The sequence below is a fragment of the Rhincodon typus genome, chromosome 12, assembly GCF_021869965.1.
Source record: "Rhincodon typus isolate 14 chromosome 12, sRhiTyp1.1, whole genome shotgun sequence".
Taxonomy (NCBI): Eukaryota; Metazoa; Chordata; class Chondrichthyes; order Orectolobiformes; family Rhincodontidae; genus Rhincodon; species Rhincodon typus.
This window is the reverse complement of record NC_063343.1, coordinates 30,481,569-30,505,598: the sequence shown is the minus strand read 5'-3', so window position 1 is coordinate 30,505,598 and position 24,030 is coordinate 30,481,569. Positions and strand designations below refer to the sequence as shown.

Below are 24,030 nucleotides of genomic sequence, written 5' to 3'. Positions count from 1 at the left end.
AGCAAAGTAGTAGATAGGAGTGTTGGGACTTGTAGCATACTTGACTATGTCAGATTAAATTAGACTTGCATAACATTAACACCCAATCCACACTTCGTAGGGTCCTTCCTTCCATCTTTCATAGGAAATGGCAGACATTTTGAACGTACATTTTCTATCTGCCTTCATGATGGACAAATAGCTTTCCTAAAGGAGAAAACCAAGGGACAAAAGGGTGAAACTTCGTAAAATTGTTGGTGCAGGAAAAAGTACTTTGAAAACTATTGACACTAAAGTCTGACAAGTCCTGTAGGCCTGATGGAGTGCATTCAAAGTTCTTGGAAGTAGTTGCAGGGATGGAGAATGTATTGTCATAGTCTTCCAAACTTCCTCAGATCTGGAAAGATCCCAACAGATTGTGAACCCATTGAAAAAAAAGGAGATAAAAAGCAGGAACAGATTAATTTGCCCAATATCTGTAATTGGGAAAAGCCAGAATCCATTAAGGAAGGAGCAGCAGAACATTTAGAAAATTATAATACAATTATGCAGTGTCAATATATTTTTGAGGGGAAATTTGTTTAAAGAATGCTAATAAATTTGTTAAAAGATATTATAAAGCAGCACAGTGGATAAGAGAACCAGAAGACTCAGTATCTTTGGATTTCAAAGCATATTCAATAAGTTGGCACATAGAAAGGTATTCATGGTTTCGTGAATAATATTAGCAAGTAGAGAGGACTGGCTGTTTAACACAGAACAGAACATAAACGAGTCAACACTGAGTTGAATGATTATGGAGAGCAGGCAGGAAAGTGGAGTTGAGGCAAAGATTAGATCATCCATGATCATATCAAATGATGGAGCAGGCTCAAGGGGCTGGGCTGCCTACTCCTGTTTCTAGTTCTTAAACTCTTATGTGATGGCAAACTAATGAATGGGGCTCCAGAAGGATCAGTGCTGGGACTTCAGCCACTTAATCTATATTAACAGCTTGGAAGAAGGGGCCACATAAATTTCTACTAAACAATATGAAGATAGGTGGAAGAGCAAGATGTGAGTATACAAAGAGTCTGCAAATTGATAGAGATAAGTTAAGCGAGTGGACAAAAACATAGCAGATGGTGTATATTGTGCAAAAATGAGAGATTATCACTTATACAAGAATACAAAAGCAAAACATCATTTAAATGAAGAGAAATCATAGAATTCTATTGCACAAAGGGATCTAGTCTTGTACAAAAACACAAATTATAACACAAGCGTATAATGCAATTAGGAAGGCAAGTGTAATGTTGGCCTTTGTTGCAAAGAGGATACAGTATAAAAATATACAAATCTGTTGTACTTATATTGATGAGACCATAGTACTATAGAAATTATGCTCTCCTAAAGAAGGAAAGTATCTTCGTATTGGAAGCAGTTCAAAGAAGTCTCACTATGTCGATTCTTGGGGTGTACAACACCCCATTTAGAAGGATTATATTCACAGGCTTTTAGAAGAATGAAAGCCAAGCTTACTGAAACAAGATTCTTCCAATGCTTGACAGGGTAGGATCTGAAAGAAAGTTTCTCCTTGTGTCAGAATCTAGAACTGGGGGCATCGTTTTGGAATAAGGAGTCATACATTTAAGATCAAGATGAGAAGAATTTCTTCACTCATTTTCACGAACCTTTGGAATTCCCTAGTTAAAGCTCTGAATGCCCAGTCATTGAATAATGTATTCAAGGTGTAGACGGCAGAATTTTGAACTCTAGGGGAGCCTAGGATTAAATGTACAAGTGCGAAAATGGAGTGAGTCCAGGATCAGATCAGGCGTGGTCTTATTCAATAATAGACTATGTTCAGGGCTGTATGGCTTCCTCCTCCTGCTTATGTTCTTAATACTGATGCTTAAAAACCAACCAAGAAAGACAAAAAGGAAAATAGACTGTAGAAAATGGGAAATGCATTACAATTGAACACTGCAGACTTGCAAATCAATATAAAGGATGCCTGAAAAGATAAACAAACTACCTGTTATTCCATTATAGTATCCTTAGCTTCATAATCTTGTGAGACTATACTATAAACATAACTGCACATAGAATTCATTCTGGGACTTTCTACCTTGAATTGTTCAAATACTAAATAAAGTCTCTATTTATGTGACCATCAGGAAATCACGATTTGTTTTTAAACTAGATATATACACAAGTACAATTATTTCTGTGCAGCCAGTACTAAAATTGTGCATTCCCAGATCATGAATAGCAGGGTTCAAAAGCAGAATAAACCTTTAACTTTATTTCAGCCAAAGGTATTGAAACAACCTCAAAGAGCACCTATAGTATATTCTTGTCATTTACTTGTCCATTTCCTTGAATTAAAGAAAGAATATATACTTGCTACTGTGTGCTACTAGAGTTGCGTTGTCCAATATACTTAACACTTGCCTTGTGGAAAATTGCGACTGCCATTTTCAAACATATAACACAGAGTTAAGTTGAAGTTACAAAAAGGTGGGTATGAATAGGAATATCACTCACTAGACCACTATCAGTCAACCTTCTGTGCAAGGAAGGATCAACCACATTGCTATTCAATAGGAGTCACATATCAATTAGACCGTGAACATATTTATTACAATATAATTCCATTCTCCAGTTAAGTGGCCTGGAAGCTGATGGCCACTCGTTCGATGAAACGAAAATACTATTGTTGCTTTCAGCATTCCAATTCTCTTTGGATGCATCTAAATGATATTAAACATTTAGATCTGCACAACCACACCGAGGGGTGCTACAAAAGTAAGGCCAGCCTTCGGAACGTCCAGTTGTTCTCAAAAATTTACAGGTGAATCTAGTGTCACGGGATGCTAACTGAAGAATTTGGTTATTTTTAACTGGTAGCTTATAGTTTCCACGAAACAGTTGAGGTGCCTGAATAGCAGTCAGCTCTGAAGGACTTCTAACGAGGGTTGAAATGTGCAATTTTGGTAAGGTGGGGCAGTACTGCAACATCCACTAATGTTCAATCTTTATATTTATAGACTGAGTGAAATAGATGATTGAAAGGAATAGGACACCATGGCTTAAAAGGAAGGCTGGCCATGAGCCAGAAGGTCAATTAAATAACCAGCTATGTTCAGAAATGCCAGGCAACAGAGCATAGGCAGGCAAGATTCAGAATATAGAAGTCAATGTATAAAGATCATTATTCTTTTCCCTCAAACTCCTAATATAAATTCTGATAGAATAGAAATAGTTTCATCTTGAAGAAACATGTTTGAAGCAAAATGTAGCACACTACTAGAAACAGAACATTTCATTTAAGCCTCACCACATTCCAAGGCTGTAAAAAGGCTTGCTTTGCAAAGTAGTTGGATGGAAAAGTCCCTTTGAAGTTTACAGTATCACAGAATTGTTGCAGCACAGGGGATGGCCTTTTGGCCCACTCTTTCAATGCCAGTTCCCCAATTAGTGCCTTGGCCCTACTTTCTCATTGCTTGGCTGCACATTATTATTCAAAAAGAAACAATCTAATTCCCTTTTCAATGTCTGGATCGAGCCCGCCTCCAACACACTCTCATGCAGGACATTCCAGTCCCCAAAACTCTGAAAAGGTTCCCCTTATATGACCTTGCTTCTTTTAATTACTTTGAACCCATGCAGTCATTCTATATCCTTTCATAAGTGGGAACATTTTCTCTCTAATTACTCTGTCCAGAACCCAGTCAATTTTGGATCCTTCAAACAGACCTTCTATCAGCCTCCACGACAAAACAGTTTGAGTTTTCTCAATGAATGTTTCTGCTGAAATTCCCCAACATGGAACCATTCTCATAAACCTTCTAAATAACTTCACATCCTTCCTCACGTGTGGTGCCTACTAGTCCAGCCTTAGCTGGAGCATTGTCTTATACAAGTTCACAATCTTCTTGCACTTATACATTACACCCCTACCAATAAAGCCTTATGTATTAAGTGCTTTCACAACCTGTCCTGCCACTTGCAATGACTTATGCACATATACATCCAGGCCTCTCTGCACCTTCACACACTTTACAGTTGTATACTTTATGTCATATTGTCTCTCCAGAGTCTGCCTCCCAAAATGTACGAACTCTCACTTCTCAATGAAAATCATCTGCCGCCTGGCAACAGACTCCAAAAAAATGTCCTTTCAAAGACAATATCTTCTTCTACAGTTTACAAATTTCCATATTTGTATTATTCACAAATTTTGAAACGGTGTCTCGTACCCCAAGATCTATATTATTAATGGACAACAGAAAAGGCTGAAGACCCATTTCTGACCCCTGCTCCTTGCATTGCCTGAGACATCTGTCAACCATTAGCCTCTGTTCTATCACTCAGCCAATTCTGTATCCACGTTGCTACTATCCCTCTTACAGTGTCGTAATCGAATGCTTTTCCCTTGAGAAATCCATTCTGACTCCCCTTAATTAACTCATATTTGTCCACATAACTATTAAGTTTGTCCTGAAAGTTTCTGGAAGTTTTTAAATCAGTGAAGTTAGATAGGTCTGTTGTTGTGCGGCTTATCCTTACACTCTTTTTTGAACAAAGATGCAACGTTGGACAAGGCTGGCTCAGTGATTAGCACAGTGCCAGGAACCCGAGTTTGATTTCAGCCTTGGGCGACTCTTGTGTAGAGTTTGCTCATTCTCCCAGTGTCTGTGTGGGTTTCCGCTGGGTGCTCCGGTTTCCTCCCATAGCATAAAGATGTGCAGATGGCCATGTTAAATTGTCTGTAGCAACTAGTGACATGCAGGCTAGGTGGATTTGCTGTGGTAAAATGCAGGGTTACGGGGGTAGGGTCGGTAGCTGGGTCTGGTTGGGGTGCTTTTTATAGGATCGGTGCAGGACCCAATGGACTGAATGACCTCCTTCTGCACTGTAGGGCTTCTATAATTTTTCTATGATTCAGCTACAGTTTTCCAGTCCTTTGGAAAATTATTGCAAGTGCCTCTACAACTTCTATTCTCACTTTCCTCAGTATTGTTAGATGCACTTCATTCAATCCTGGTGCCCTGACTGGTTCTCCTGGCTCTGGTAGGAAGTGCATATGTTAAATGCTGACTATTTAAAAACACAAAATTGCTTTCAAAACACCACGCATTTGAGTTACGAACATTGTATTTAATTTGCTTCACGTGGCAAATACGATGACCTGATCACCACAATTTTGACTAGTATTGAAATTCTATTGGATGACACTGCTACAGACTGTCTATCATGAATTAAATGCAACGTACTTCAAATCACTCAACATTTTGCAGCAAACATTTCATTAACCAGCACCTACAGGACCAGAAGTGAGCCTGTTTATCAACTATTCCAGTTGATCAAGAGACCCACGTAATCAAAATAAAAGCACACATTAAGTAACAGAAACGTAATGCAGGGGCTTTACACATCACTGTTATACTTTATTTACAGCATAGACCCGTTAAATTATAATGCAACTGTGCCTTAAATAAAACTTACCAGCAGACAGCCCCACTTGCACCCTCAACTGACTACTCAGATGTTAGACATCATGATAATACAGTAAACTGCCAGTGTTTCAGGTATAGAATATTTGCCAGTTCATAAGGTGCCAGTTAAAATAAAGTTTGCTATACTCTCACAGCCAATTTTCTTTTTAAAACCAATTTTGTCTGTAATTCCACAAGTGAAATTCAATTAGAAAGTCAGATGAATGCAAAGGCACTTGCATCCTTTAACAAAGGTTAAAAATAGGGAAAAAGCAACTAATGTTTTATTCAAAGATAAAGCAAAACTCTATTAACACATCTTCACCATTTATTTTCATTAGCTGCATCTACAAATGGAAAGGGGGTGAGCAGTTGTCAAACCAATTTTAACATAATTCTATCATGATCAATATACATGCCGTAGGAGAGTATTGGGTATAGTTGTCCCGACCTCTGAGCGAGAAGGCCTGCATTCAGGTCCAGCTCCAGAGGTGTGTCGCAACATATCCAACAAGCTGATTAACATATCTACTCATTGTGATACAAATAATATTTTGTTATAGTAGAATTACTGCCATGTTATTTCAGATGACCATTTTATAGAGTTTATGAAATGATGTATCAATTTAAATTGCTAACATATGGATGATTCATATTTACTTACATATTCTTGTGCAAAATCAATAAGGTTTTGAAGATCTATGTCATCCCTATAAGCTTGAACATTTTTGTTGATAAATAAATTGAGCTGGTCCTTGATCCAGTCCTTAAAGACAAATGCTAGTATCCCCGTCGTCAACTCCAAGAAGAAAATTAGACCTAAAAATACTGAAAACTGATAAACAACATTTTAATAGAATTCATCTTACACCAAAAATATAGTGTAAATTCAGAAGTGTGGCATGTTCTCTCATCACAACATATTTTCATACATAAATTTTAGCTGTTATAATTTCTGCATTTTCAGTACTAAATACATTAAAAGAAACAGGTAAAACTGAAAGAGAAGATATACAGATGGTGTAACTGCTCCCCCAAGTTAAGATAAACAACAAATTTAACCAAATTCTTCTTGCTTACTTACTATTCCTTCCCATCTTATTCCCATTAATTTAGAGATTAATTTTAGAAATTATCAAAACTCCAATTTAAAAGAAATCTAGTGAACTGAAAATATAATGTAAATTAAAGAACACAGTATATAATTTATTTTAATATTAGCACCTTTACGTAACGTGCTTTTCATTTATTTACAAATGTATGTCTCATTAACACTATCCTACGTATAGAACTAAAATCAGTTTCATCTCGCTGCTAATAAAAGCGCTCTGCATAAGTCCAATTTTAACAGCAGGAAATAGTAAATGATATTCATTATTTAGGTGAAAATAGGAAACTTCAGTTTGTGTAACTATGACCAATTGACCTATGGGTACCCAGAATTGTAGCATAATGAAAAGTTGGCAGTTATTTTGGGCCACGAAAATAGATTCTTCAAAAATAATCATGGCAATGGTAAATATTTCAAAAACTACTTCATCTGCATTAGAATGACAAAAATGTTTCTTCTTACTTTAACCTGCATCTCTAGAAGATTTTGGCATCTTCTATCCCAATTTGGTCTATTTCCATCTTTCAATTTTTTGACACGAAAATTTAACTTTTTTTAATTCTTAGAGTCAGAGATGAAAACTGACTCTTCAGTCCAACTCGTCCATGCCTACCAGATATCCTATAAAAATCTAGTCCCATCTGCCAGCATTTGGCCCATATCCCTCTAAACCCTTCCTATTCATATACCTACCCAGATGCCTTTTAAAAGTACTAATCATTCCAGCCTCCACCACCACCTCTGGCAGCTCATTCCATACACGTACTACCCTCTGCATGAAAAAGTTGCCCCTTAGGTCTAGTTTTGGACTCCACCACCCCAGGGAAAAGATCTTGTCTACTTACCCTATCCATGCCCCTCATAATTTTATAGACCTCTATAAGATCATCCTTCAGCCTCAGACATTCCAGGAAAAATAGCCCCACCCTATTCAGCCTCAACCTGTAGCTCAAAGCCTTCAACCTTGGCAACATACTCATAAATCTTTTCTTAAATTCAGTTTATTTTGATTATCTCCTTTGGTGAAAATGTCTCTCTTTCACCTTACTAATGCATCTTACAAACTGGGCACCTGGGCACAGTGGCTCAACAGCTAGCAATGCTGCCACACAGTGCCAGGGACCCAGGTTCAATCCACAGGTCTGTGTGGAGTTTGCACACTCTCCCAGTGTCTGCATGGGTTTCCTCCAGGTTCTCCAGTTTCCTCCTAAAGATGTGCAGGTTCAGTGGATTGGCTGTGGGAAATGCAGGGTTAAAGGGATAGGGTTGGGGCTGGGTCTGGGTGGGATGCTCTTCAAAGCATCAGCGTGGATTCGATGGGCCAAACGGCCTGCTTCTACGCTGTATAGATTCTATGAACTCAGACAAAATGAACTTTAATATCCAATGAGATATTGTACACTTCAATAGAATAAATAAAAATATCATTTGTGTCTCAGTAAATAAGTAACTGAGGTAGAAGAGCAAAGTGATCCGGGGGCACAGCTGAAAAAAAAAGTTAAAAGCAGCACTGCAGGTCAACAAAGCAATTAAAATGTGAAGCAATAAGCAATTTAATTCTAGGGTTTAAGAGGATATGTCAAACTTGAGGAAGATTCTGATTAGGCCACACCTATGCATTGCTCTCGCCTACATACTGTTCAAAAATCGAAGCATTCAAAAGTGCAGAGAGTTTGGGAATGGTACTAGAATGGAATGAGACAGAGAAAAGAACTTAGAGAAGTAACTTAGAACTGCAGATGCTAGAGACCTGAAAGAAACAGAAATTGCAAAAGAAACTCAGCAGATCTGGCAGCATCTGTGGGAAGAAAAAAAATTGTTAACTCTGCTTTCTTCCCATAAATGCTGTCAGATCTGCCGAGTTTCTCCAGCAGTTTCTGTTTTGTTTCAGAACTAAAGGAAACTTGATAGACATCTTTAACATTAATCAAGGTGTACAGTGCATGGAGAAAACATCTTCCATATTTCACAGGTAGAGCTATAAACAAAGTACATTTGTTAATAAATAGGGAAATAAAAAGTAACTTCCTCACCCAAAGTAATTAGAGTTTGGAACTCACTGTCACAGTATAATTGATCGCTTAGATACTTGCAAAAGGAAATTTCAACACCTTATATTTGTATTATTTCTTTAATGAAATGAAACTTTAAAAAGGTGCTTCATGGGGGTATTATGAAGCAAAGTATAACAACCCACATAAGGAGATATTAAGTCAAAGAACAGAAAGCTGTATGTTTTACGAGTTATCTTAAAAGAAGATGATGAAATGGTGAGATGAAGAGGTGTAGGGAAGGAATTCTAGAGCTTGTGGCTTCAGCAACTAAAAAGCATTACCACTAATGGTTGAATAATTAAGAAGAATTAGGCACAAGAAGATAGAAGAGGACCACAGGGTTGGAGGAGAACGAAGTGTTAGGGAGAGGCAAAACAATGGAGAAATCTGAAAACAAAGATTTGAATTTTAAAACAAGACTTTGCTTGACCAGGAGCCAATTTAATTCAGAATGGTGATGACAGAAAAATAATAACTGCTGCAAAACTGACAGAGTTAGAGTTGTGGATGACGTCAAGTTTACAGGCAGTAGAATACTTACTCCTTGAAAATGTGATTTTTTTTTCAACCTGAGAATGTGATATTTACCCTTATAAATACACTCTTTCATGTTTATATTCTGAATCCAGAGTTAGCATTGTGGTTTTCCTCATGGCTAGTACCCTGCTGATTGAATTTTCATCATCTTTCCTAGGATATCCCTATCTCTCACGTTTGTACCTTGAACGTCTTATATTCTCTAAATGATAGACCCCTACAATAAAATGTTCTCAATGAGATCATCCAACAATCCTAACTATAACCGAGACACCACCACAAATTGGTCTTTCACCACCATTGCAACATTCAGCTTTGTTAATCCTACAAATAAGTTTCTCAAAGTTTTATTTTTCAGTTCTGAAGGTACATATGTAAAACATGTTGTCATACCTTCCTGCAAATTCTAATTCACCATCAACTTGAAACAAACGTGGAAACTTTTTTTTTCAGCATTTGTAATACTTTTATAAATTCTCTTGTGATCTACATCCACAAATCACTCCATGATTGAATTCGGATTCTCAACAGTTTGGTAAAATGCTACTCTTCGCTCAGCTGGTCACTACATAATTTTTAACCAAGTTATTATATGACCTGTCACCAAAGTTAAATTTTGACCACCCAGGTGCATCAACGCATTAATAAAACAATAAATGAATCATTCATGAAGTTTATCGCTAAATTGATGGATTCCACTTAAATCCGTCCTCTATATCTTAATTCTTTAATTCTCTACAATGATGTAGAAATATCAGTAGATCATTCAGCCCTTTGAATGGTAGAACAGACTCAATTATTTCATGACAGATGAGCTTCTTAATGCTACTTAACCACCTTGCCTCACATCCTGTAAAACGTATGCTTAACAAGAAAATCTCATTCTATCTCAAAAGTTTCAAATGAGTATCATAGCCTTTTTTTGGGCAAGAAGGTTCCCAATTCAATTACCCACTGGCCAAAATAAAAATGGACTTATTTCCCATTTGGCACAGATCTAACATTAAGATTGCATCTTTTGTTCTACATTCCCCAACCTTCCCTGTAGAATCAGATTCTCTTTATCAATCCTACTATAATGAACAGGAATTAGGAGTAGGAATAGGCTACCTGGCACTTCAACCCTCAACTCCATATTTCGGTCTACCCCAATAAATTTCACCCATTGCTTAGCAAGAATCCTTTACCTTAAATAAAAACCAAAGACTCTGCTTTCAATGCCTTTTCAGAAAGAGAATTCCAAAGGCTCTCAACCCTCAGACAAAATTTCTCGGTGGTCTCAAATGTCCAAGCCCTTCTTTTCAAGCAGTAACCTCTAGTTCTAGATTCTCCCATAAAAGGTCTCTTCATTCAAATCACTGAATCCCTTCAACGTTCTAAACTCAGATTATCCATTAATCTTCTAAATTGAAAAGAATACAAACCATCTAATTCAATTACTGGATCATCTACCACCATGCTTGGATCTACATATTGTCACATCCAGGTGGTGAAAAATCAGTCAGCTGCAACATAGATTTCAGACTGAATCAAAATCACAGAGCTTGGTTACCAACAAACTGTGAAGATTCAGCAAACTGTGTCAGGTAATGGCCAACTACTCCAGCTCAAAAAGTAACCATCAGTGAGTGGCTTGAATACACCAAGAAAGTAGGACTGAAGTCAGGAGGAACTTCTTCACCCAAAGGGTTGTGATTCTGTGGAATTCCCTGCCCAGTGAAGTGGTTGAAGCTACCTCGCTGAATGTTTTTAAGGCCAGGCTAGATAAATTTTTGAACAGTAAAGGAATTAAGGGTTATGGTGAGTGGGCGGGTAAGTGGAGCTGAGTCTCAAAAAGATCAGCCATGATCTTATTAAATGGCAGGGCAGGCTCGAGGGGCCAGATGACCTACTCCTGCTCCTAGTTCTTATGTTCTTATGTAAGTATGTTTGTTTAGGTCAAAGGTGAACTAGAACTCTCCTAAAGCATAATCTTCAAAAGGCAAACAAGTCACAATTCCACAAACTCTATGTCAAGACATGCTAGAACATCAACCTTTTTCTGAAAATAAATGAGATTGGCTTGTGAGACCATCTATTGGCCCAGCATTAAAAAAGAAAATCAGTTTAAGTAACATGAAAAATATCAATTCTATCAATTGCAGAAAAAACAAGGGAAGAAGAGGTGGAAGGCTAACAGAGAAGTTGAGAATAACTTTTATCAGAGCCTGGAACTCACTGCCTGAAAAGGGTTGATGAGAAAGAAACTTACTAACATTTAAGCAATAGTTAAGATATTCAATTGCATTGACATAGCCTCCAGGGTTATGGGTCAAAAGCTGCAATCAGAGATTTGTTGACCAGCATGGATGTGATGGGCCAAATATCCACCTCCAGTGCTCTAAACATCTAGGAGTCTATAATCACTCCTACACACAAGATTCCTTCCAAGCCACAGAGCAAAACTGCGACTGATAGTTTACACAGTCAGGTTGGGTCAGGCTTTAATTCTCTTACCATTACCTGGATAACTACTCAGATACGTTAGTTGAAACTCTACCAAGTTTTAACACAGAGTGCGGGACTTTTTTCAGAGGGTTCTAAAAACTAGGTTACTGCCATTGTAAGTTTCACCTCTTCACTACCATAAACATTTACTTCCTCCAAAATCAACATATATTGGCATTAGTGTGCACCATATACAAGGCACATAGAAACAGCTCACCAAGGATCCGACAACAGCACATTTCAAACCCGCAATATCTACCACCTAAAAAGGGACAAGGACAGCAGGTACATGGGGACACCATCATCTCCAAGTTTCCCTCTAGTCACCCAACAATCCTGGTTTGGAATTATACATCTGTTTCTTCACTTTCATCCTGGAAATCTCTTCTATCAGCACAATAGGTACACTCAAGCCACAGGAACTGTAATATTTCAAGAAGGCAGCCCATTACCACCTTCTCAACAGCTATTTGGAATGAATAACAAACGTTGGCCTTGGCAGCAACGTCAACATGCCATAAAAGGTAAGAAAATTGTGCAAATTACTTTGGAAGCAAGCTGTACTAGGCAACCTTATCACTGAAAAAATATCCTGATGAGCATTTGATTTCGTGAAAAATCAGTCACAAGCTTATTGAAGTGATAAGAAATGGATAATGGACAGGTGGCTTATTTTTGTTTCATGATAGCCTCATTCATGATAAACGCTGCATAAACAGGCCGAGATATAACTGTCCGTATCTAAAAGCAAAAAATACAGCACACTGCAGTAAGGTTCGATCATCATTTCAGGTTCCTACACTTGGCTCACAATGTCACCTTAACCTCTTCATTGGACTGTTGTTTTTAACTGCAGACTCTCTTTCTTAGAAATTACATGTAGGTAATGTCACTAAAATCTGCAATAATGCAGCAAATTGCCAAAAGAATGTGGAAGAATCGTTAACATCAAACAACTGTTGCTAGTTAAAAATAAAACCAAAACAGAAAACAAGAGAATTGAAAGTATTTAAAATATGTTTGTTACAAACTATTTCTCCCATTAGTAATATACACAATGGCAAAGGAGTACCCAATAAACTAGGAAGCCAAATTAAAAGAGACCATTCTAGGAACACTCATGCAAGCAATGTCTACAAAGAAAATAAAACTTGTGTTTCAATTGTAACATCTGTCAGAACAATAAACTGGCACCCTTCTTTGAAAGCAACATACAGTTAAATCCAGACCTTTTTATTACATATATATTCTGTTGGTTTATTGCAGACAGCAGTCTGACATTGACACCACTTCAGCCAAAGTAAAATCATGCAAGACATACTGAGCTGCACTTCCTGTGGCAACCAGAAAGGTCCAAATTTTCCTGTAAATGGACCCTCCATTTCTAAAAGTAACCAGGAAATATTAGCCCATCATTCCTCCAATTATTCAGGCCAATGAAAGATGCTGCAAAATTCCTTCAGCACAAACATCAGAGGCAGCGGTTCAGAGATTCTGTGAAGCCATACACACCTTTTTCAGCTCTAGCTGCCACATTCTGGTGACATCTGAAATTGCCCCAAAACTTTAGTGTGCTAGTATTAATATGAGTGATGGCTGCACATGAAGAACATCATCTGGAGTAAGTATTGGGCTGGGGTGGATGGGAGTGGGTGGTGGTGGGGGAGATGTGGGTGGGGTGGCTGAATTAAGGAAGAAGTATCAGAGGATCATGGAATTATGTCAGAGGATTGGTGGGTTGCGTCACAGGGTCCAGGGTGGAGATAAGTGGGGAGTCAGAGTTGGGAATGTTTAGCAACATTGGAACAAGACCGTTTAACTCAATCAGTCTAACACTTTCAGGGCAACTTTCCAAGTGAGAACATCAGATTGCTCCTTCATCTCTGACTATAATCCAGAGTCACAGAAGTTCACACAGGATTCTTTGAACTTGCTCAGCAATTCCTAGAGTTGCTGTGTTGGCACCTTAAAAGGGGTGAAGACACGCATCTTTTCAGGTACATCCAGTTTCTGACTATCAAGAGACTATAAAATCTGAGTCAAGAGTTTCTGCTATCATGTCTTTTGGCTGCACTGAGTGATTGATATATCTATGGAAGTAAGTAATTCCTTTTCTAATCTTATCCAAAATTTTATCAGAAGCTACCCTCACTTGGAGATTCCAAATTTCCAAATCTCCAAATTGTCTATGTTTTCCTCAAAAGTTTTCAGGGACATGGTCAAGAAATAAACAACAAACTATATATCACAGCCATATTTTCAAATGAGGTATTGTCCTATGTCTCTGTAAGACCTTCAGTATTTGAAAATATTGAAGCTCACCACTCAAATTTGCAAACCATTCTTCTTTCTAGATCATCGATAAAAAATTAAAAGAAAAGACTATTTGACAGTTAAAGCTATGCTAACCATTTGTAAATAAGTTGGAAATCACTGGTCTACCTTTTGTAGAATTTATCAAACAGATCAGTTCCTTCAGCATTTTTAAGCTGCGTCAGCTTCTAATTTAAACAAAATCAATCAATCTCTAATTAGTGCAGAAAGATATTAATGTGATTTATGAATTCCCCACTACTCAAATTTAAAAAAAGGAACTCAGTCATATACATAATGAACCAATCATGCAATATCTAAGAAGTCTGGATTATTCATGTGACAAAACCATAAGATCATAAGACACAGGAGCAGAAGTTATGCCATTCAGCGTATCGAGTCTGCTCTGCCATTCAATCATGGCTGATAAGTTTCTCAACTCCTTTCTCCCGCTTCCTCCCTGTAACCATTGATCCCCTTGACAATTAAGAACCTATCTATCTCCGTCTTAAATATACTCAACGACCAGGCCTCCACAGCCTTCTGTGGCAGTGAATTCCATAGATTCATAACTCTCTGGCTGAAGAAGTTTCTCCATACCTCTGTTCTAAAAGGTCTTCCCTTTACTCAAAGGCTGTGCCCTCGGGTCCTAGTCTCTCCTACCAATGGAAACAGCTTCCCAACATCCACTCTGTCCAGGCCATTCAGTATTCGGTAAGTTTCAACTAGATCCCCCCTCATCCTTCTAAATTCCATCGAGTATAGACCCAGAGTCCTCAAACATTCCTCGTACGTTAAGCTTTTTCCCTGCCACATTATCATCTTTGCACTATAATTTGAACTGCAGTGGAATTTTTAATTATTTATGTGCTTTGAACAGTTTTACAGGAACAATCATTAAATTGGTATTTAATAAATGACTTCATTTTTGTCGGAATCGATTTACATAGCTTACAGTGATTTCTATCATACAAGCAGCCAAAAATAATATTGTTGAATGGGTCCTTGATGCAACTGATTGCAATATACACAGCCATAAGTTAATTCAAGCATATGTGTCTTGTTAAAGGTGGTTTGTATTTTCAAAGATTGTAACTTTTCCCCTTATAAAAATGTTTATAATGTTAATGCACATTATTCTGAAGCTTTTTCCAAAATATGTTCAAAAATTAGCAGATCAAAGTTTATGAAGCATTCAGTAGATGTTTGGAGGATGCCCCATTTGGCTGGTTCTCTAAATTATTAAAATTTATAGAAAAAAACTGTCACTATTATATTTGGTTAAAATGGAGAAAATAATTAAAATAAAACCAACAGCTCGAGAGAACAGTTGAAGAAATTCATTATAACTTAATTTAAACTTAAACCACATTACTGTTAAAGTAACTATACTTACAAACTTCAATAGGAATGTGTTTTCACGGAGTGCACCAATACAGCCAGCAAATCCGAGAATGAACATCACTCCACCTACCACAATAAACAACCATACTGGGTCAAACCCTCCCAGATCTGTAATAGAAGAGATGTTGGAAAGAACACCCTGAAAAAAAGAGAATATTACATATCATCAAAGATAAATCAACTTTCTAATAAGCTTTGGATTATTTTACTTTATGTCCTAACTGATTCAAGAAACAAAATTAAAAAGGAAAATCAGGATGAAAATCAAACCAAACCACTGAGGACAATCAGGATAAAATTACAGGCAATAGGGAAATAGCAAAATAATATTTGTTTCAATATTTACCAGGGAGACAAATCAGACACAATATCAAAAGAGGATTGTGATTTTCCAATCTAATATTTCCTTCATTTTAAATGTAGTTAACTAATTTAGTTCAGTGAACCAGGTCTCTTAAAATCATGGCCCAGCTATAATTACCTCTGCATTTTAAAAGAATCCAAAGGGAAAAAAAACAAAAAAGGGGTTTTGGATGCTAGTTTCATTTTCTTCATTTACAGGATGTGCATGTCACTTGCCAAAACAGCACCATCTGCCCAACAATAATTATCCTGGCGAAGGTAGTTGCAACTTGCCTTCTTGAACCGCTACAATCCTCCAGATATTAGGGACACCCGGGGTGCTGTTAGGAAGGGTGTTTCAGGAATTTGGTGCAGCAATAGTGAAAGAATGGTGAGATAGTTCCAAATCAGATCATGTGAGACTTGGAAGGAAATTACAAGTTGTGGTGTTTCCATGCACTGCCTTTGTCCTTCTAGATGGTCCAAGTCCAGATTTGGAAGTTATTGAACAAGCCTTGGTGCATCACCGCAATGCAGCATGTAGATGATACACACTTCTGTCACTCTGCATCAGGAGCGAAGGAAATTAATATTTAATAAGGTGGTAAGTGGGGTACCAATCATGCAGGTTATTTTGTCCTGAATGGTGTAAAGCTTCTCAAATTAGAACTGCATCCATGCAAGCAAAATGGAGAGTATTTCCATCACACTTCTGGCTAATATAACGTTTTAGTTAGTTAGCAGACATTGAAGTATCAGAAGAATGGTGGTAAGCCAATATCATGTCTTTACTAGAAAAGGAATATCAAACAAATGCAGGGAACCTAGCCCAAATAGTAGGAAAAAATGGGATCTCTTTAAGTACAGAAAGTAGAGAAATATCTGGAAGCCAGAAGTATAATGATGGATAGTTAATGTGGATTTTCTTCAGTGGGTTAGTGAAGCACATGGAATGAAGAAGCTGAGATAAGAATGAAATGGTATGGTTCAGTTGCAGAGAGCGAGACAGTGTGGTAAAAACACAGTTACAGAGATGGCAAAGAGAAGGTGGTGGCCCATAACCAGAGAAGATCCTTAAATTCAGTGTGAAACCCATTTGTTTTCTTGAAGACCTCTATTGCAGTGTTTCCTGAGAAACCAGTGTCTGTCAAGATCCCAGAGATAATGCTTATGTTTGGCAACAATCACCTACGCATAAGTAAATGTCAGACAGGCAGCCATCTGAACATCATAAAGGGTCACCACAATTTTTAAGCCTCCAAATGGGCTAACAATGGGGTTATGGAAGAAAGAGTGTTGGAAGCACGGCCATCGAGGATGTGTAATGAGGTTCACCAGAACAATCCATAGAATGGTAGGATAAGAGAGTGCATTTATATTTTACAAAATTCTTACAGAGCTGAATGGGGTCCAAATCTGAAGCAAAGTGTCATAATGGACTTGAAACATCAATTCTTTCTCTTCCACAAATACTGCCAGACTGAGTTTCTCCAGAACTTGTGTTTTTTTTTTAATAGAGTCAAAAGGTACACAGCACAGAAAAAGGCCCTTCAGCCCATCAAGTCTGCACCGGTCAAAAACAATCACCTAACTACTCTAACCCCATTTTCCAGTACTTGGCCATAGCCTTGTATGCCCTTGCATCACAAGTGTATACCTAAATACTTAAGTTTTATAAGGCTCCCTCTACCACCCTTACAAGCAGCGCATACCAGATTCTTGTCATCCTGAGCAAAACAAACAATTTCCTCATATCCCCCCTAAAACTCCTGCCCTTTCCTTTATATCTATGCCCCCAGTCACTGATCCTTCCACCAAGGAGAAGCATTTCTTGCTGTATACCCTTTCTATGCCTCTCAATTATATACATCTCAATCATGTGCCCCCTCCATCTCCTCTGCTCCAATGAAAACAACCCCAGTCTATCCAATCTCTCTTCACCACTAAAACGCTCCAACTCAGGCAACGTCCTGGTAATTCTCCTCTGCACCTTCTCCAGTGTAATCACATTCTTCATTTAATGTGGATTCCAGAACTGCACATAACATTCTAACTGTGGCCTAACCAATATTTTACAATTACAGCAAAATTGTTCTGCTCTTAAATGTTATGCCTTGGCTAATTAAGGCAAGTATCCCAAATCCTTTCTTAATCAGTTTATCTATCTGTTTTGCTACATTAAAGTACTAATGGACATGCATACCAAGATTCCTCTGATTCTCGATGCTTCCCAGGGTCCTATCATTCATCATGTAATCTCTTGCCTTGTTGGCCCTGTTCAAGAACATGATCTCACACTTATCAGGAATTCTATTTGCCACTGATCAACTGATCCGACCAGCTCATCTATATCATCCTGCAATGTAAAGTTATCCTCCTCACTATTTACCACCACACCAAGTTTCAAATCATCTGCGAACACTTGAAATCTCCAGCATCACTGTAACGTGTATTTATTTTAGGATTTTACATGCTTGGGTGGCCAAAACCGGGGACAAAATCTCAGAATAAGAAGCAGATCATTTAGTGCTGAAGAAGAGACTTTTCATTCAGATGGTAGTAAATCTTTGGAACACTTCCCTAGAGGGGTGGAGAGGCTTAGTTATTGAGTACATTAAAAGCTAGAAATCAATAGTGTTCTAGCTATTAAGGATATCAAGGTACATGGGGACACAGTGCAGAAAAATGGGCAAATGGCTTATTCCTACAGATATTTCTTATGATCCTATGCTCAGGTGAACACTCTCGGAGGCATACAACGGAAGGCTAAAGAAGCAAATTAAAGAACAGGAAATGAGAGTCATGCCAATAAGATAAGTGAGGAAGACTAGGAGTTCCAACTGGAGCACCAGCTCTCACATGGCTTGCTGGGCTTGAAAGACTACACTACATAGTAATAAAATCATAATTCATAAGCTACAGAATAGCAAATATTAACCAAAGCTCACATCATATATAATGGTAACTCTAGTTAGATACCATGGCCATGAGTCAACAGCCAGAGAAGGTAGGAGGTACAAGTATGAAGAGGAAACAATGAAGATAACTGAAACCCAATAATAACAAAGAAGAGTTACTTTGGCATACATGCATCTGCCCGAACACCAATTATCCAAAAAAAATTAATGGAAAATGTATCACCATGACAAATTGCTAATGTTACAAAATTAGAGACTATAAATGGATATATTTTACATACGTTTAACTCTTAGGCACACATTTGATCAAAGCTTACATCAGAACCTTGTCCCCATTTTGATATCAGTAACTAAAAAGGTGGCAATGGATAAAAATAAGCCATTGTAAAATCCATTTTACTTAGAAGTCAGACAACAATAAACAACAGTACTGAGCCACTGAAGGATGCCTCAAATTCATATAAAAGCTCATGGCATGCCAAAGATTTTAAATGGCTAATTTGTCAGTTTTCACACCAGTACTTTATAATTATACATGACTAAACAAATGTATATTGACAGCGAAGTTGGAAACAAAGTGGATTTAGCAATACAACCTTCTCTGTCTCAGGACATCACTGCAAGAGATCCTGGAGTAGATATTTGCCAATCAACCTGTTCAGAGATTTTATTACACGCCTCAGGATGGGACTTGAATCCTGGCCAAAGGGTAAGGAAACTACCACTACTATGTCCTAGGCTCAACCTTCTTCAACTGCTTCATCAACAAATTTCTTTCCACCATAAAGGGCGTATGTCGGGATGCCCACTGGTGACTGTACAATGTTTGGCACCATTTGTCACCCCTCAGACAGCGAAGCAGCCTACATTTAAATGCAGCAACATGCTGAACATCTCGGCTTGGTTTGACAAATGGCTGGTAACTTTTGCAACACACAAGTGTCAGGTAATGACCCTGTCCAATGAGAGAATCTAACAATCTCGCCTTGATAGTTATTGCTGAATCCTCCACAATCAATATTCTGGGGGTTACACCACAGACACTGAACTGGATTGAAACTATGGCTACAGGACTAGGTCAGAAGCTAGAAATTGTGAATTGAGTAACTCACCACTTAGCTCCACAATACCTGTCCACCATACATAAGGCACAAGTCAAGACTGTGATGGAATAAACTCCATTTGCCTGCATGAATACAGCTCCAACAACACTGAAGCAGCTCGATATAATCCAGGACAAAATTAGTTCTGGGCCGTTTTTTTTGTCATTTTGTATAAATGATTTGGATGAGAATATAGAAGGCATGGTTACTAATTTTGCAAACGACATCAAAAATGTGACATTGTAGACAGTGAAGAAGGTTTTCTGAGATTACAAAGAGATCTTGATCAAATGGGTCAATGGGCTGAAAAAAATGGCAGATGGAGTTCAATCTGGATAAATGCGAAGTACTGCATTTTGGCACAACAAACAAAGGTACGGCTTATAAAATTAATGGTAAGGCCTTGGGTAGTGTTGCAGAAGACAGACCTAGGGATTCAGCTGCATAATTCTTTCAAATTTGCATCACATATAGACAGGGTGGTTAAAAAAGGCATTTAGCACATTTGCCTTCATTGCTCAGACCACTGAGTTGGGAAGACATGTTGACATTGGTGAGGCCTCTTCTGGAATATTGCATCCAGTTCTGGTCACCCAGTGACAGGAAGGATATCATTAAGCTGGAGAGGGCTCAGAAGTGATAGACTAGGATATTGCCTGGTATGGAAGGTTTGAGTTATAAAGAACAGCTGGATGGGCTGGGACTATTTTTTTAACTGGAGCATAGGAGGTTGAGAGGTGACCTTGTAGAAGTTTACAAAATAATGAGGGGTATAGATAGAATTAATGGTAGCTGTCTTTTCCCTAGGATGGGGAATTTCAAGCCGAGGGGGCACATTTTTAAGGTGAGAGGAGAGAGATTTAAAAAAGACATGGGATTTTTTTTTTTCCCCCACAAAGGATAGTTCGCGTGTGGAATAAACTTCCTAAGTGGTGGACATGGGTACAATTACACCATTTAAAAGACATTTGGACAATTACACAAATAGGGAAAGTTTGGACGGATATGGACCAGTAGCAAGCAGATGGATTTAGTTTGGGGTTATGTTCAGCATGGACTGGCTGGGCTGCTTCCATGATGTATGAATCTATGACAAAGCAGCCAGCTTGACTGGCACCGTGTCAACTGTCTGCAATATTTACTCTATTTACCACCAATGCACAGTGGCAGCAGGGTGTACTATCTACAAAATGGACTGCAGCAACTGACTCAGGCTCATTCAATAGCCTTTTCCAAAAGTTTATCTCTGCAACCTAAAAGGCCAACAGCAGCAAGTGTGTGGAAGCACCACCAGCTGCAAATTCTCCTCCATGCCACATGCTTTCTGACTTAGAATTCTAATTCCCGTCCCTTCACTATTGCTGGGTCAATGTTAGGAAATCCCTTCTTAACAGAACTGTGGTTGCCCCAATACCCAAAGGACTGCAGCATTTCAAGAGGACTCACCAGCAACTTATCAACAGCAATTAGATAAGTGCAATAAATATTAGCCTAGCCAATAACACAGTCATTCCAGAATATACGACATAAATAATTTTTAGTACTCAACGTACTGTAAAATGTATGGCATAAATTCTTTGCTTCATTTCAAAATTTACTCCATAAAGGAAATTGAATATCTTAAAAGATTTTGCAGCACAGACTTTGACTGCTTCTTACTACTGCTTATAGTATCGAGTTCTGGAGTATTCTGGTTGTATTGCGGAATTAATAATCTAAAGACCTGGAGTAATGAATTGAACACAAATTCAAATCCCACCATAGCAGCTAGCAAACTGAAATTCAGTTGACTAAGTAAATTGAGAATATAATAGCTCATGTCAACAATGGCAACTATGAAGTTGCAGGTTGGTGCAAAAAAAAATCCTCTGTTCTTACCCGGTTCAGCATGCGAGAGAAGTAAGAACCAAAGAAATATAACTGACTCTTGAATGCCCTCTGGCTCATTAGGCCCGTTCATGCAGTTGTATCAAAATTGCAAAGTACAAGAAGAATAAAAGAACACCCTACATTGCCCTCTGCACTGGACATGACACAAACACAAAGTCATTCTCACTAATATCCGGGAACTTCCCAAAATTGGAAAAAGAAGGTGTGGACAGCTGTTCCACAGGCCAAGTGGTTCTTGATTTAGTCACCCTATAGAAGACGAAAGTCCATAATTCCGCCATCATCATACCTGGACGTACCTTGTTCTATTGGCAGGACAGACTTAGCAAAGTGTTATACAATTGGAAGGTTGCGGCCCTGTTGACTCTGAAGCCTATGAAATCTTGCACCTCACATAAAATACTGGTTAAGGCAAGCTTAATTCGAATACCATCTACAGCTCTTCCCTCAGCTGATGCAATGCTCCTCCATATTTTAACACAACAACATGGAAGAGGCACTGAAATTTAGATGCGAGATAAAGTCTCTACCTGATGCATTCTATCACCAAGCTGGCCAGGTCGTCAAGCAAATTGTGGGCAAATTAATGTGGCAGCAAACAAAATGCGGCTGCAACAAGACCATCCACAAAACTGCTCTCCAAACCTCTCATGTACGAGATCACTTTTTGAATTTAAGTGGAAACCAGGAATTACTCAGAGGAAAACAAAGTCATAAATTTCTAAATCCAAAAATGAAACAAAGTTATAAATCTTTATAAATCTAAACCAAAACACACACAAATTACTCATTTCGTCCTCTACTCATTAAGTCTCAGTGCAACACCTGTGACTACTAGAGCCTTGAAGTCTGGGTTTAGTTTGAGCCTGATAATCATATATACAGTTCAAATGGTTATCTTCATTTGAGAGAATGCTGAATCACTCAAAATAACTTTTCATTTTAAAAGCAAAAGGACAATACAAGTGGATACTTTTCTCTGTTTGAGTCCCCTAAAATCACTCTTTCTTTAATCTGACTTTCAGCTCAATACAATTTTGTATAGTAATTATTGCCATATCATCTCCACTGCTTTGTAATCCAAACATTTGCTGAAATTGGTAGCCAATCCAATGTCGACTTCAGGGAATAGATTTGAGACAAACATGACAATGTGTTCCATCACATCTAATTCCTGAAATCATCTGGTGAATTCTTCTGCTAAGTCCCTCTGATGAACACAGATCACTTCTGGGTGGAACCATTTTTCTTTGGATTCTGGAGAAAAATACTACAAAAATCAAAGACAATGTTGCAGTGCTTCATTTTTTTAAACTGCGAGAGCTACTGACCCAGTTTCAATTTGAATGCATTTACAGCACTGATCATACGTCAGAGAGTCACAGAATAATACAGCATGGAAACAGGCCCTTCGGCCCAAACTAGTGCATGCTGACTTGCAGTGAATGTACTTCTAATCCAAACTCTAGTAGACATATTACACTCAGAAGAAATTTATAGAGACAGGTACTTTGCTGTAAGTTTCTTAGTGGAGCAATTTATGTAAAAGTGAACAGCTAAAAGCCCTCAATCTTCAATCACACATGTATTGCAGTAATAAATAGATAGTCCCAGAAGTGCTTCAATAAGTTAACAAACCTCAATCTCCCATTTGAACCTACTCATAATATAATTCATTCTCGGTGGATTTAGTCACCCCTTTGTACTTGTTATTACAACATTTATGCTGTGTATTCTTCGGCTCCTCTCCCATCTAAATGCTGAATTGTGAGGTCTTTGTCAATGATTACAGTGCTTTTGCTTCCCCCAGATCAGAACCAACATGCAATACGATGCAATAAATTACAAGTTGTATGTAATTTTACAAGTTTTTTTTGTATTGGACCTCTCACAAGGCATTAACAATTCACTTTTATATTGCCGTTTCATTAATATTCTTGAGTACATTTTAGATTTGAATGATTCTGCAATCATCCATTTCAATCACTCTTTGAAATGCATCACTATTTTTTCAATGAGTTGCCTTGCTCTGCAGTTCACCTCATTCAGGTTTTGATATTATGAAAGGAACTCAAGTCAAGTAAACGTGCACTGTCTGACTGCTCACAGCATACTTTGTTAAAGATTTTTATAGATCTTCCCTCAACTTAACCACTCTACATCAGCATAAAAGGTTAGCCCATTGAGACCAAACAATGCAACAAGCTGGCAAAGCCTGTTAACAACATGTACTTTGAGCCGCACGGTTTCCAGAAGTGCACGTCAAGCAGTGCCTGGATGATCAAAGTGTGCATAATCAGGGAACATGGGCAGGCGAGGAGATCAACTGTCAGTTATGTGCCCAGCAAGGAATGTGGGTGGACAGAGAGATCAAAACTGACATAGACACGCATGCAAGCGAATGCAGGC

The 24,030-nt window shown here is 38.1% G+C and overlaps 1 protein-coding gene across 1 annotated transcript in view; it reads right to left on the bottom strand.

The window, feature by feature from the left end:
• LOC109936743 (tetraspanin-17) overlaps nucleotides 1-24,030 on the bottom strand; it is a 49,978-nt gene that overhangs the window by 7,883 nt on the left and 18,065 nt on the right. Inside the window, exons 3-4 of the mRNA XM_048603651.1 lie at nucleotides 15,361-15,507; nucleotides 6,127-6,297 (exon numbers count right to left, since the gene is read on the bottom strand). Of these exons, the coding sequence (XP_048459608.1) occupies nucleotides 6,127-6,297; nucleotides 15,361-15,507 (318 nt within the window). The remainder of the gene's footprint in view (nucleotides 1-6,126; nucleotides 6,298-15,360; nucleotides 15,508-24,030) is intronic.